Genomic DNA, 14376 nt, shown 5'->3' on the forward strand with positions numbered 1-14376 from the left:
CCAATGAAAGGTTAGATTTCTGTAACAGTTTTCATCTAGAAAAGATCCAAAAGTTTAACGGTGCAGATTTATTTTCACAGCCTTTCTTGATCATATTTTCCTGTAGGGTATGCAAACGTTTGAGCACAACGGTGTGTGTATTTCATGATTTTCTGAGCTCTATGTAGACCTGTGAGGTGTTTACCATTGAGGAAAGAGCCCTGAAGACTGGGAGGATGTGTTAGTGCCCTTCAGGGTGCCATTGTTCTGCGTGGCCTGAGCCAGCTTTAAAGCGGCCGCTAACTTCCTGCGTACACAACGAGCCAATCACAGCGGGGTTAATGCCAACTCTCCTCCTGAACTGATCTTTCTCACACAAGCCATCAGGAAACAAAAGCGAAACTACATCAGAGTTTAAGTGCAAGGGAGGCACAGGTTGTGCCGTGATGTGGTTTAATAGCTGTTAATAGTCTTAAGTGTCGTTTTTGAGCGAGCTTAAATGACTCTCTATCAAGGTCCTAGGATGAAAATGTGCAGTGGCTCTGGAAGCCAGACAAGAAAGTGGGAAGACAGCGATCGAGATGAACATGACCATGAACGGAAAATGAGAAAGGAAGACAAATACACAATCTCTGAGAATGAAAGAGGAAGAGCCTCGTGTGCTATTATATACTGGTAAGAACACATTTAAATGCACAAAAGAACGATAAAAACAGCCCAAAAATACATCAATGGAACCAAGAAAGATTTAAAACACACACAAACCACATACTGTATTATTATAACACATACACTAACATGAACATCACAGTCAACTCTTAGTACAGCGTGAAACATGTTCTCATGCACACAGCCATTTTATATTCACAGAATTCCTGAAATACGATATTATTTATATTATAAAATGTGAATACGGTCACTTTAATACAGTAATAATAAAAGACAGACAGTGAGGCCACATCTACACCATCTATACGAGTTTCCCTATCCGATCTTTTTTTTGCCTTCCTCAAGAAATATCTGTGAAACCGACTCAAAGCGGTGTAGCATACACTCCACATCAGTGTGTGGCGCTGTCCTTCTGCCACACAGACATACGCTTAAAACCGAGAAGAAGATTAGCAGCATGCGCATAAACTTTGCGCGCCGTGATGACATCATCATTTTAGATAATATCCGGATTCTCTGTACACATGAAAACGCAAGGCTGTTTCTTTAGATTTGAAAACTAGCGGTTTCAGTCTCCCAAAACGCCGGATCCCTGTGGACGAAATGTAGATATGATACATAATCTTTACAGATGAAACCCGTCTCCGTGTGGATGGCCTCTCAGACAGGTGGACAGACCTTATGTTTAAAACACACTACATTAATATTATGGAGGGTCTACAATAGGTTATACACTACAATGCTTCGTTCCTTTCCAATTTGTATACTATAGTTTTACCGTGGTGAAGATAGTGGTTTACACTTGAAGACAGGTGAGAGACCCCGGTCATTATTAACTCATCAATCGTGAACTGAACATTTTTTACAGAGCAAAGGATGTGAAGCATAAAGGCTGAAAGTCATCACTTTAGACTAAAAACATTCATTATTTACCTTTACTAAGGGAAGCAGTATATCAAGTGCCTGGTAAAATGGCAAAATGTAAATCTTTCTTTCTTTAACAACCTTTACTTATAACCTTTCTTGTTTTTAACTGACTGCTCAGACCATAGGACGTCTGTTATGAGAAACACCGGGAGAGGTAAACAAGAAAGGGCCGCATGACTTAACGTTGTGCCACACAAACAGGAAACACACATCGAGCTTTTGAATAATCTTACAAAGGGATTTACCTGGCAATGTGACGCTTTCCAAGGAACCGAAAGTGTTGGAGACATAGTCTGTTGACAAGAGAAATGAGAACAAAACTGACAATTTTGCTTTAGCTTTGCCTACAACATGTTTGCCGCTGCATTTCTACACCCTTGCAATAAGTAAAGCATAATACACAGCTAGCCGTGCGTTAAAGGGTTTAAATGAACGACGTGGAGGCCAAGAAACGCCCAACACGACATGGAGTGCATTAAAACCCTTCTGTGGATTCTCCCTCTTATACCATGGTTGTTTGCCAAGTTAAAGCTTTTATTGATGTTTACAGTGTCATTTTACATCAAACAGGTGAAAAGTAGTTATTTTGTTAGTTCATTTAAAATGTAATCAAACTGACTGCTACCCGTGTGTTAAAGGGTTAATGCACACCTTCCAGCCAATCAGAATCAAGTATTCAAACAAAACACGGTATAACATATTTATTTGCGTTCAGAGTTGCATTAGGCCTAATCTTTAGCTGAGACTTTTCCAGCATTCAGATTTACGAGACATGATTCTTGTCTGGAAATGAATCCCCACACTGCCTGAACCGCCATTTTGAGCGCACCGAATCTTGGTGTTTAAATTGCTGTAAAATGTCTCAAGAATTCGCTCACTCGTTCACTCAGTCACTATTCTCTATATAGCGAATGCTAAATAGTCCACTATATGGGGAAGAAGTGAGGGAACGATTTCAGACACTGACGAAATATAACCTGTGTCTTACAGTACTGTCACGGACATTCGTCATAACGCTTATATTACACCTGCGCGGCTTTACGGATTGATAAATCCTTAAATTTAATAAAATGGTCAAGTAAATTTTTACCTTATTATCAAGTTTTTTTTATTAGTTTTAATAAAGTTAATAAAGAGAACAAAACAACTGTTTGCCACATTTATTTGATAACATTTATTAGGATTAGTTAAATATATTTATAATTTATTTTTATTCAGTTTATTCTCAAAAAGTAGAAAATAAGTGTCAACAAGAACAAAGTATAAACGTGCATTCGTGGCATTAACAGTCAGCTGATTCTCAGACGGTTGATTCGCGCTGCATCGTGGAAAAGTAGTATTTGAACGAGTGGACATCGGATGTACACTCAAAATCAGAATGCATTGTGGGTAAAGAGTAGTGAACGAATGTAGGGAATGAGTTGTTCACTCAGAATTCGGACAACACAACAAAATGGCGGACAGCGATATAGTGCGCTATATAGGAGAAAGATATTCAGACACAGCTCTCGCCTTCTCTCATCTATGTATTTTGTTTTAGTGTATAAAACAGACACTTACTCCATAATCTTGAAGAAATCGCTGATTTCCTGTGGAATCGCCCGATGCCAGTATGAAACCAGCACCTCTGCAACACAAACACCAAACCATCCTCAAATGTTAGATGACATTACAGATGCTTGAGAATGTGAAATACACCAGCAATGTTCACATACGTGCTGTCGAACACAAAAGGGTGGTCCTGAGTAGCTTACATTTCTATCTAAAGGTTGTTGGCCGGTCAACATACGTCTTACAATGAAAATAGTTCCAGAAAACAAGACATAAGCATAATCATACGGTACATATATTCAAACTATTTGACTATTTATTAAAACACTGGCTTTATTATAAGACAGATGAGAAGGGATATCACAGTTTGCGAGGTCTCACCCTCTGAAATGGTCTTCATGATGTGCAGAAAACACATGAGTAGGCTTCTGGTCTCCGCTTGGTCCAGTTTGTCAAAGCGAGAACCAAACCCAATGAGGGACTGAGGCCTGGCAAACTAAACACAGTATTACAGACTCAATCTCTCTTCGTGTAAACACAAAACAATTTGAATGCTTGACAACAGTTGAAGGGACGGGTCTCAACAGAAAGACATTTGCCACCATTCTCTGTAGCAGCATACAACACAGACAGAGTATCAATTACATACCTAATGCACATTAAAGGGATACTTCACCCAAAAACCTTTGAGTTCTTCCAAATCTGTATAAATGTCGAACTTCCAAATATAAGACCGGACTTGTGAAGTCTATTACCTTTTCACACGCATCCATCTTCTCACTGTTCTGGTCGCTGTTACTACGGTTCGACTCGATGCTGATGAGTGAACCTCTCGAGTCTGCATTGTTCGCCGTTGATACGGCCAATGAGGAAAATGCTGGGATGAGAAGTAGGTTAATGGGAGTTAAAACAAACACTTTAACACTTAACAACAAAACTGCACGCTCCTCATTTTATCAGCGAAACATAATAAAATAGATATCATATAAATATCATTCACGTTGTAATTTGTGACTCGATATGCATAATGCACTGTACAGTCATGATATTTTTTATTCAAAGCATATCTTCGTTGTGCGACTGAAACCTTGTATCTCGGTTTGCACATATTTAACATTTCTTTCCTCTGAGGTGGCAGTTTTAGAGATTGAGTCCGACAATGAGAAATCTGTGAAGCTCACATTCAACCTCCCCTTACCTGTAATGGAGTTGAGCACTTCTTTGGAGAAGGACGCATCCATTAAGTTGCCGTGGTTTAAAACGTGGGCCATCTGACCTGCTAAACCTCCTGCGACAGACAGATCTTCTTTGGATCCCTGCATAGGAAATTGCATAAATACGAACCAAATGTCGATGTTATTTGAGTCTAAAACAGTGTAGTAACGTTTGTTTAAACTTCAGGATTTTCAACCTGATCACTAGCGGTCAGACAGATTGGAAACAGAACTCTCAGGAAAAACCGAGGCATGTTGTCAAGGATGAGTCCATAAAGGGGCAGGTACAGAGTGGCTATCCGTGCCTGTTTCTCCTGTGCAGTAAACACACACAATACAGTTAAAAACTAAATAGACTTACATAAACAGTGCACAATATTTCATTAGACTTTATATTATGTTGTCTTAACTATCATGTGATTGACCATTTGTTCAAATGTACTTGTGCATACACGTTGAATGAAGATTGCATTCATGAACATGCACTTCACAATATACACGTGTAGTCAGATGTTAATGTTACCCTAAAGCTTGAGGTATAGTTCCTTTTTCACGCGTACATTTCACGCTGTCATTTTGTTACCTCGTGTACAAAGTATGCGCAGGTCGCGCATGCGCATTCCATTTCTTGCAGTAGTTTGTTTAACCACCAGGCGGCGACCGTGTCCTTGGAGCATAGATTTAAGGTAGTAGTAGAAAACCTGACCCCTTTAGGCCTGGAGAGGTATTGCAATATGTCGTAATGCGCATGCGTCAAAACCCGTGCGTACACTTATGATTTGTAGGAAGTATACTTTACAAGGCTGTGCGTTCAGCAAAAAAAGAAGTAAGCCACAGGCATAACTCTAACCCCTAATCCTAACCTTAACCGTGCCCTTTATACAAATCACATGGCACAAAAATTGTACAGCACATATACAATAACCGCCACCGTATCAAATCGTTACGTTTTCCCATGAGATCAGCTTGACATTCATCACCTTTTCAGCATAGCGGGAGTCTAGAGAGTGTTTGGCCATGAGGTTCTTCAGGCAGGCGAGGGCGAGATGTCTCAGGTCTTGTTCATCTTGAAGAGCTAGTCCCAGCTCTCTCAACAACAATCCTGTGAGAAAATGCTTTCTGCAAAACTCTTCCGTCAAACTGTACTCCGGAATGGCCACTGAAAACACATCATTTTACTACTTGTTACTACAACATCACTTGAGATAATATAAAACAATGAGACGTCTCGGACTGACAGACATGATACAACGGGCGACGACAGCAGATAAAAGCTTCACGATGCAGCAGTTCTTAAGTACCAGTGATAGACTATTAGCCCTTAAAGCTCCGGATGTTGCGATCTTTTTACTTCCGTAGTGAAATGGAATTTCGAATGAGTGAAAATAGTGGGCGTGGCTTTCCTCTTTCTCTGCAATTTGATTGGATGTATAAAACAGCCGTTTCATTTTTAATCATTACAGGACGGAAGGGCATTTTCAGACTCACACACAACTTTTACAAAGAGTATGACCCACATTGATAAACTTCTGATTGATATTACAATAAACACTGCAATATTTCATGAAAAAATAGTCGTCATTTTTTATTTCACTGGGACTTTAACTATCAACCTGATCAGTTTTTATCTGACCAATGCAGAGGATAAAGTATTATACAGACATTATGGCTATATAATGCGCATAAATTCAAGGCAACAAAACAATTTTTATTTTGCAAAACTGTATTAATATTATTTTATAATTACTTTAAAAACATAAATACAACATCTAGTGCTGTGCCACCTTAAATGCTTTAGACGACGTTGCTTGAGCAATTTCTCAACGATATTTTTTTTTAAATCACATAAATGGTTATATGTACACATTTGTTTATATTGAACGCATATAAAATAAACATAAAGTGAAATAATAATAAAACGTATTCTGAAATCTCTAGATCATTTCAGAGAATTCCAGTGTTCACCGTCGGACTCTGTTATCACATCACGGTGCATCACACATTACAGGAGCAAAACGATTAAATCTAGGATTTGTGGTCTCTGGGAGTTTGAAATCTTGAAATGTTTTGCCGTGGCCCGGCATTATGTCACAAATATAAAGTATTCTCATTCATTAAAAGACATAGTTACCCTGAGAACTTCTGGTTCCCGGTTCTGCCTTATCTGACACAGAGAGAAATGAGACGAATGTTACACAGGATGTAGTCTATGATAATGAGGACTAAGAATTAAGACATGAAATGATGAAATAAAGAGGTTGGGTTTGTTGTTGTTGTCCTCTGACCTGTGATTCGTGCAGATGGGATGGGTAGGCTGAGGGGGATGTAATGCTCATAGTTACAAACTTCCCTTATGAACTCAAACTTCAGCTCACACAGCATCTAGAAAACAAAACAAGCCTCAAAACCAACATTCAAACACAAAGATTAGATTAGATTAGATAAACCTTTGTTCGTCCCACAATGGCACATATCAGTGATACAGCAGCTAAAAAAAGGAATTGCAAGTATAGAAGAAAAAGCATTGCTCTACCTTGTTGTCACTGGCTGTGATCATGTTGATGTAGTTGCTAATCAATTTAAAGGTGACGCCTCTGTCCATAAATGTGAAGCACCGCTGCGGAGAAATTCAGCATTTACTAGTTTGCAACAAATGTATAACAAACTAGAACTCTCAAAGAGTGTTCACACCAAACGCGGTAAATCGTGTGTAGTTGGACGCTTGAACATTTTCAGTTTACTCGCATCATTCACGCGTGAAATTCGCTTCATTACAGACGCATATTTGCGTCATAGGAGGGGCTTCTGCACGGCGGCTCCAGTCTCGTTGAAAAATGGCTGAATTTTGTTGAGAGGATAGCTGCGCATTATGTGCTACGGAAGGCTGAAGAACGACGTAGACTCGTTCGGCGGCGTGTCTGGGTCCATCAGATCCTTCAGAGGCGCAGTCCTTCATTGTTGTTTTGGATTTCTGCCTCCACTCGCTTTGTCATAATCACATCACTACCAGAGCAAGCTCCTGATTGGTTAACGTGGCGCGAATTCTCGCCAAAGTTCAGATTTTTCAACACGCTCAAGTTGTGCGATTCGAGTCATTTGCGCAATTCGCGTCGCTCGTGCCACCTCATTCGCGCAAATCATGTCATTCGCACCGCGTCATTCGCGAAAATCGCACCGCAAGTCGGCCTATCGCGTCTTTGCATTGACTTAACATGTAAATCACTCGCGCTTGATGCTTCATTCGCGTTTGGTGTGAACGCACTATTACTCTCTCTTTAACAATTTAACAAAATATAAAAAGAAAGATTCTTCTCCATAGGCTGTGCAATTTTAAATGCAACTACGCATTACTACAAAATGAAACAACTTTATACACTTTATTTATAGGTGTAAATAGCAATCGATTCTATTTACACTAGCAGGATTTCTTAGCGATATGCTATTTACATTAACGAAAATAGCTGTATTTTCTTATATGCTCGTGGTACTTCTAAATAGTGGCAGATAACGTTACTATTTGCACCTCAGAATTGTTGTAATAACAGAGAAAAAAAATGTAAGGATGGCAACTTATTGAGATATTAAAGCCCTTAACCCAAACCCAAACCTAAACCTAAACTTTATGAATAAAAATTAATTTTAAGTCTTTAATCAATTGTATTGAAAACAAATGCGTTTATGATCTGTAATGTGATAGAAAGAGGTAAAAGAGCATTTTCAGCAAGAGGTGGATTAGATCCAGTATCAAAGCCATAAAGACTTTACACCTTACGACACTGGAGTCGCTGTTTTCTTATTCCAATCACAAATTGGTGGGCGTAGCTAGTGCAATAGTCTCTGCCAACAAGCCGGCTTTTTGCACTCGGTGTAAATAGACACTCTGTTATTTATATCTTTGCTTATCATGACATTTGCTGTTTTGTGTAATGATCTTGTCTTTCTGTAAGTGCCATTACCCACCTTCACAAATGCAGCTATCGCCATATTAGCCCTACGAGTCTCCTCAGCCAAGTCTTTATTCTTCCAGAAGATATGATCGGACATGGCCATGATCAGGGTCTCGAGTCGACTCTGGAAGGCTCCGGGGAATCGCTGCGGTCGGGGGAGCTGGACAATTGTACGTTCATATCACATTTTGGATTTCTGACTTTGATGATAATTTGCATGAATATTTATTTTATTCCTTTTACGAAAATGTTTCATGGTTTTATTATTGCCCGGCTGCTACACGTGGACCTTAAACTACACAGCCTGAATGGTGCCAGTGTAGCATGTGCCTACCACTTCTGATAGTCCATCTTTGCCTGATTTACTCACTTCGTCATATATTACCAAAACCGAACACTGGATTTTGCAAAAAGCCTTTTCTTGCATATGCATGTGCATTAATGACACAATTACACTTCAACAACTACTGAGGACTCTATAGTTCTTCATCCTATACAATGATACCTCTTTTGAATTAAAAGTGACAAATATGTGTTGCTCGAGTTTACATCCTCCCCACGCTTACCTTCACCTTTCCTGAGTCCACTAGGTGCTGAGCCATAGACTTTGCCATGATCTCCAAGAAAAACCAAGAAAACTGTTGAAAATTAACATACGACGACATGTTATAACATGTTTATCACTTCATTCTGAGGGGAGATCATGTCATGTCTTCTCACCCTAAGGGTGTTTCGGATGACTGTCTGCTCGTTGCTCTTGAGGTCAGAGGTCATTCCCTTCGCAAGCTCCTCGTGAACCGTTCTGAAGCCACACGCTTCAGTCTTAAACACAAACTGGATAAACAAAAGACAAACAAACATGTGCATGAGTCCCTATACACACACGTGCGCTATCACGCAAAAGAGTTTACTCTTAAAAACAAAAAAACAAAGAAAGCTGCAAAGAGCAATTTCTACTAAGGAATAGAAAGAAATCTTAAAGTCCCCATGAAATTAAAAATGTTTTCTTTCTTAAAATATGCCAAGCATACCATGTTCATCAGTTGCCATGGTAACAACGCCTCCCATCCCTTCTTCCATGTCAGAGGTCGACTATGACCTCTGCTGGTGAAAGTGTGGGAAAGCGCTGTGTCGCAAAATGTTTCAAAATGGACATACACATTCATTTTGCAATCAATAATGTTTTAATGAGTGACTGCATGAACTGGTAGATTAGTAAATTATTTGCTTCCATTTCATTACAGTGAACGCCATTTGTCCGGCAGTTTCTAAAACACAGTGCCTGAGTGTAGTGATATGAAGTGATGGTTTGGCAGACTCACCTTTATGTAAGAGTGCAAATAGTGGTGCAGGTTCTCCTCGTGACACTTTGATAAAATGTGGACCAGGACCCTAAATAAAAGGCTTGTGTGTTATCTTACAGCAAATTTAAATCAAACCCAAACAACTTTTGCACTGTTCAGAAGAGTCTGCGATGGGTTTCTGTACCTAGTTGTAACGGTGGTCACCTCGTCTGTGTCGTTGTGGGTGATCACTTTGAAGAGTTGGTTGAAGATAATGGGAAGGAATCGGACAATGACATGAATCCTGTCCATACTAAGAAGGCCCTGAGAGGACAAAAGTCAAGGAGACTGGTGAAGTTCTGGTGTCATATGGAAATGTTGCTACGCATACAGTTTGCAAAACATGACATATAGTATTGCTCTACAGGAGAAAAGTTGACCTGTTCATGAATTTAGGATAATTTCCTGAAATGTCTGTACGTAAAAGTAATATGCTCAACTGATATACCTTAAGGGAATTGAGAAAGTTTGAGGTAAGAGGTTGAGAGAGGTCTGCCTCTCGTTTTTGGCACTGCTGGAAAAAGCCATTCAGATGGGTGTCCTGAAGAAAAGATCATCCAATGAAAACAAGATGACAGTAGACAACAGTTATTTATTGTATATGTCCCTCTTATGTACCTGAGTGTAAACTGTAGAAAGCACCAAGGTGGAGACTTTGAAGATTGGTTTACCCCCATCCACCCATTTCACATCTGAGCCGTTCTGCGAAAACACAGAAAAAAAAACATTTTGAAAGATAAAGCAAAATCGTGAACCTGTTTTTATGTCCACCTGTCCTCACCTTGGTGGACGTGGGTTCTTTAATGAGAAGATATCCACCAGGCAAAGTACAAGAAACGGAAATACTGAATTCCTGAGAGGAAAGACGTCCATCCTTCAGAAGAGGAAGCCAGGCGTAACCCACTATTACACAAAGCCACACAGTATTATGCATAGCACTCGATTATCGCGTGTCATATACGGAAAAACAGCATTTGTGGTTGATACCTGGAGTTTCGAGAGCTTCTCTCTTTTTAGAGCTGGTTTTGGCAGTGATGTCACACGTCACGTGATAGAAGGAGAAGAGCAGATGGTGTTTCTCATGAAGATGTGTGGGCAGCTCGATCTTCACCTGAGCAAACGTTCAAGGAAAAACATTTCAGAACCAACCATAGTCTGAATCGAACAGTGCCGACGTGTGAAAATCTCCAAACTAACCTCATCGTAAAAGTCTGGGTTCTGTGAGTGGTGCAGAACTGTGGAGCAGGCAGTCGTGGTGAAAACTGGACCTCCTGGTTTTCCGTAGATGCGCTGTGAAAATAAAATGGGTTTCGATTAGTTTCAATTAAAACAATGATCCTATTCACATTTAAAACATCATTGAATGCAGATAGAGGGATGTTACCTTTAGTGGCTTGGTATGTTCATCATCAGAGCTTCTGAACTCCACGTAAACGGCAATGTTTCGAGCCTGGCAAATAAAAGAAGAACGGACATAGCATCTGTCTCCAAACATTTTAAATAGTATTTCATTTCTAGCATTTTAATATACATTGCAAATTAAGTGAATATTTAACAGAAAGAATTAAACTCTCATATAATTAGCTCACCATCCCAGATGTATATGACTCGTTTAAAGTCCCAGTGAAATAAAAATGAAAATGCCTTTTTTCATGAAATATTGCAGCGTTTATTGTTAAAAGTGTATTAATGTGGGTCATTCTCTTTTTAAAATTTGTGTGTCTTCACAATCTTCAGTTAAAATCTGAAAATGCACTTCCGTCCTGTAATTACAGTCCATTTCAAATGATATGTTAGACTGCTTGGGCGGAGCATCCGTTAACTCCTCCCCTTTATCTGTCAGTCTGCTGCCAGTTCCATTTCAAAGCACAATGGCTGTTTTTACACATCCAATCAAATCGCAGAGAAAGACGAAAACAACGCCGACTATTTTTCTCATTACAAATTCCCTTTCACTCGGAAACGCATCAAAATATGGAATACCAACTTCTGCTTCACAGGGACTTTAACACAGACGAATATTTTTATAAAAATATGCTTATATGTCCATATAAGGCAGTGAACGTTGCTTAAAAAAACTACAGAGGGTTGTTCCTATGCTGTTTGTCTCCAGTATGGTATTTTGTCAAAAGACATGTAAGAACCAATAAGAAAAGACGTTTTTATTTTAATCCGGCGCTGATAAAGTCAATGGATGGATCCTATTAACCCTTAAAGGATTACTTCTATGAAGGAGGGATGGACCTTATACCCCATTCAATTGCACTACAAAACCTAGAGAAGAGCTAGGATAGTATGTCATAACCGTGTGCTGGGCTAAAGAAATCAGAATAAGCTTTATTCGGCAAATGAAGTCATACACACCTAGGATGACACGAGGATGGCTAAGTTATGGGGTATTTTAAATTTTCCTCTTTAAACTTTGCACTCTGGATAAATAACCCATAACAAAGAAGAGTCTACCTCACCTTTGCAAAGCTCTTCTGACTGTCATACTTTAGGTGTTTAGGGTAAACATAGATGTGATTCTTGTAGACTCTGTAAGGCTGGGCGAACTTGGGCGTGTCCTGCAGAAACTCCTCTACCTCCACCGTAGGAGCATATAGACCGCCTTCCTCAAACGGCCTCAGAGGAACATATGATGACGTCAGACAATCTGAGGAGAAAACACATGTGGATATACAGTCATAGGAGCATACAGTATAGTCACAGATGCATTTGGGAGGATGTTACAAAACATACTGTGACACTCCAACGGAACACAATCCACATTTATTTCAAGGCTTCCCGGGATGGTCTGGAGTTTACTGGTCTTTTCAGCCCTATCAAAGCAAAAAGCTTTACTTTTCAGGATTTGATTTCATTTCATTGTTAGGAATGTGTGCAGGAACGCGGGAGTTTCTACCTCCTGTACTCCGTGATGAGCTTCACGAGGTCTTCTGTGGAGATCTTGTTGCTTTCCTGTTTGAAGAGAGGGGAAAAGCGAGATTCCCTGTCCACCATGCCCTGGTTATCCTTAAACACTGACCTGGAAAATACAGTGGAGTTTAATGGGTGTCAAGAAATACGTGTATTTCATTTTGCACTCGCTTGACATCTCTTCTGCTTCTCACCTTACAGACCAGGCAAAAGGCATTCGGTACTTTCCAAGTTTGGTACAGAACTGCTTATTGGATTTCAAAATTTTTTGAACAGTCTGGTAAACAGAAAAAATGAAAGAATGTTTGAATGTCTGTCTAAAAGGTGAAGAAATATCTTCTTACTATTTAAATGAGATAATACAGTTAAGTGGAATATTTCAGAATATATAGTAGACACCGTGTCTTATTGCCTGTTAAGCAAAGATCGCAAAAGCTAAAGTAGCTTTAGAAATGCTATTACCCGACAAAACAATCTGTCAGGGTAAGACTTACGTACAGTCTGGACGGAGTAACATGTAAAGAATTAAAGCATCTGAATGAAATGTACAATTTAAAAAATTACAATAGTAAACACTACAACAAAGTGAAAAAAGACATTCTCCACATGGCACGAAGGTGTTGGGTTTAATTTCATTACTTTCCCCTTGAAAAAGTTAAGTAAGGGATTACTCTCTTTTTAATGTAATTTAGATACAGTTACTTCGGATGTAAATTGAACTAAATACTGTGTAATGTATAGGATAGTGGAATTGACATTGAAATTCAAAGTCTAACTTTAAAATGCACGTAACACATAAATGTATCTTAAATGTACATAAATGTTGTCGTTTAGTGTCTAGCCTTGAATCACTTAACTAACCAAGTAATTACAGTATTAATAAATTAATTTGTTCTTAAGTAGTAAATTGTACAGTCATCTAATTACACAATTGAATATGTCATTAGTAACTAGTAATTCATTACTTTTTCAGATTAATTTACCCAACACTGATGGCAAGGAATGACATTTTTAAAGCTTTAAGATCAATATAGGATTAAAATAGACAAAATCGTATTCATTATACCATACAAATGTGATACCTTGCTAGAATCTGTGTTTTTAATGTAAGGTTCTGCACCACTCGTAATATTTCCCATCAGAACTTTCTCCAGCCGGGCAACCATCACGATGTCTGTGTGCGTGTTTGTAGTGGAAAAAATTGCCTGGAAAAGAAAGATACATGTAAACCACACCAACCGTGTAAACATAAACATGTATCAACATATAATAAATATAATATACACCAAGACATTAAATACTATTACAATAATATCATCATCACATCACACACTTTCAGCAAATTTGCTCCAAATCTCCTTATCAACCACCTTCCGAAGGTGCACTATTAAACTAAAGCAGTGTCAAGTTTGGCTAGTGTCTAATAATCAAACTATTTATATTTTATTTTATTTATGTTCATATTTATTTATATTACTATTTTACTGTATAATAATTGTAATAAATAATAGATGTTCCTTTGATAAAATAAACAATTTGTTGAATGTGTCCTGTAGTTCGTTCGCATTTAAAGAAAGCGTACGGTACATTGACATCTAGAGGTTGATCTTGGTATTGCAGTCTAAATTCAAAATATCAGAGAGACAAGTTTAGCCAAGTAACGTTTCTTCTGGGTTTCTTTTAAATGTTATCAGAAATCATCTACAGGCGCTTTATTGTTTCTGAATGTGCACCGGAAGTTCAGTCGGGGTCACAAAAGTGTGCATGGGCAGTAGCGTTTTTTTTATATTGTTAAGATGTTTATGTTACTTTAAAAAGGTAGAAATG

At 38.7% G+C, this 14376-nt stretch overlaps 1 protein-coding gene across 6 annotated transcripts in view; it reads right to left on the reverse strand.

Moving 5' to 3' along the window:
- Window positions 1-14376, reverse strand: part of dock10 (dedicator of cytokinesis 10) — a 72008-nt gene that overhangs the window by 15035 nt on the left and 42597 nt on the right. For all 6 annotated transcript variants that reach the window (XM_079481320.1, XM_079481317.1, XM_079481318.1 and 3 more), the window contains exons 13-39: window positions 13632-13754; window positions 12744-12826; window positions 12536-12658; window positions 12373-12452; window positions 12099-12286; window positions 11015-11080; window positions 10828-10920; window positions 10618-10741; window positions 10412-10533; window positions 10249-10332; window positions 10079-10171; window positions 9776-9894; window positions 9610-9679; window positions 9008-9121; window positions 8854-8925; window positions 8301-8447; window positions 6874-6957; window positions 6626-6722; window positions 6472-6504; window positions 5321-5499; window positions 4538-4654; window positions 4325-4442; window positions 3882-4003; window positions 3508-3622; window positions 3136-3202; window positions 1821-1868; window positions 185-286 (exon numbers count right to left, since the gene is read on the reverse strand). In XM_079481320.1, the coding sequence (XP_079337446.1) occupies window positions 185-286; window positions 1821-1868; window positions 3136-3202; window positions 3508-3622; window positions 3882-4003; window positions 4325-4442; window positions 4538-4654; window positions 5321-5499; window positions 6472-6504; window positions 6626-6722; window positions 6874-6957; window positions 8301-8447; window positions 8854-8925; window positions 9008-9121; window positions 9610-9679; window positions 9776-9894; window positions 10079-10171; window positions 10249-10332; window positions 10412-10533; window positions 10618-10741; window positions 10828-10920; window positions 11015-11080; window positions 12099-12286; window positions 12373-12452; window positions 12536-12658; window positions 12744-12826; window positions 13632-13754 (2783 nt within the window). The remainder of the gene's footprint in view (window positions 1-184; window positions 287-1820; window positions 1869-3135; window positions 3203-3507; window positions 3623-3881; window positions 4004-4324; window positions 4443-4537; window positions 4655-5320; window positions 5500-6471; window positions 6505-6625; window positions 6723-6873; window positions 6958-8300; window positions 8448-8853; window positions 8926-9007; window positions 9122-9609; window positions 9680-9775; window positions 9895-10078; window positions 10172-10248; window positions 10333-10411; window positions 10534-10617; window positions 10742-10827; window positions 10921-11014; window positions 11081-12098; window positions 12287-12372; window positions 12453-12535; window positions 12659-12743; window positions 12827-13631; window positions 13755-14376) is intronic.

This window comes from Barbatula barbatula (assembly GCF_947034865.1).
Source record: "Barbatula barbatula genome assembly, chromosome: 19".
NCBI lineage: Eukaryota > Metazoa > Chordata > Actinopteri > Cypriniformes > Nemacheilidae > Barbatula > Barbatula barbatula.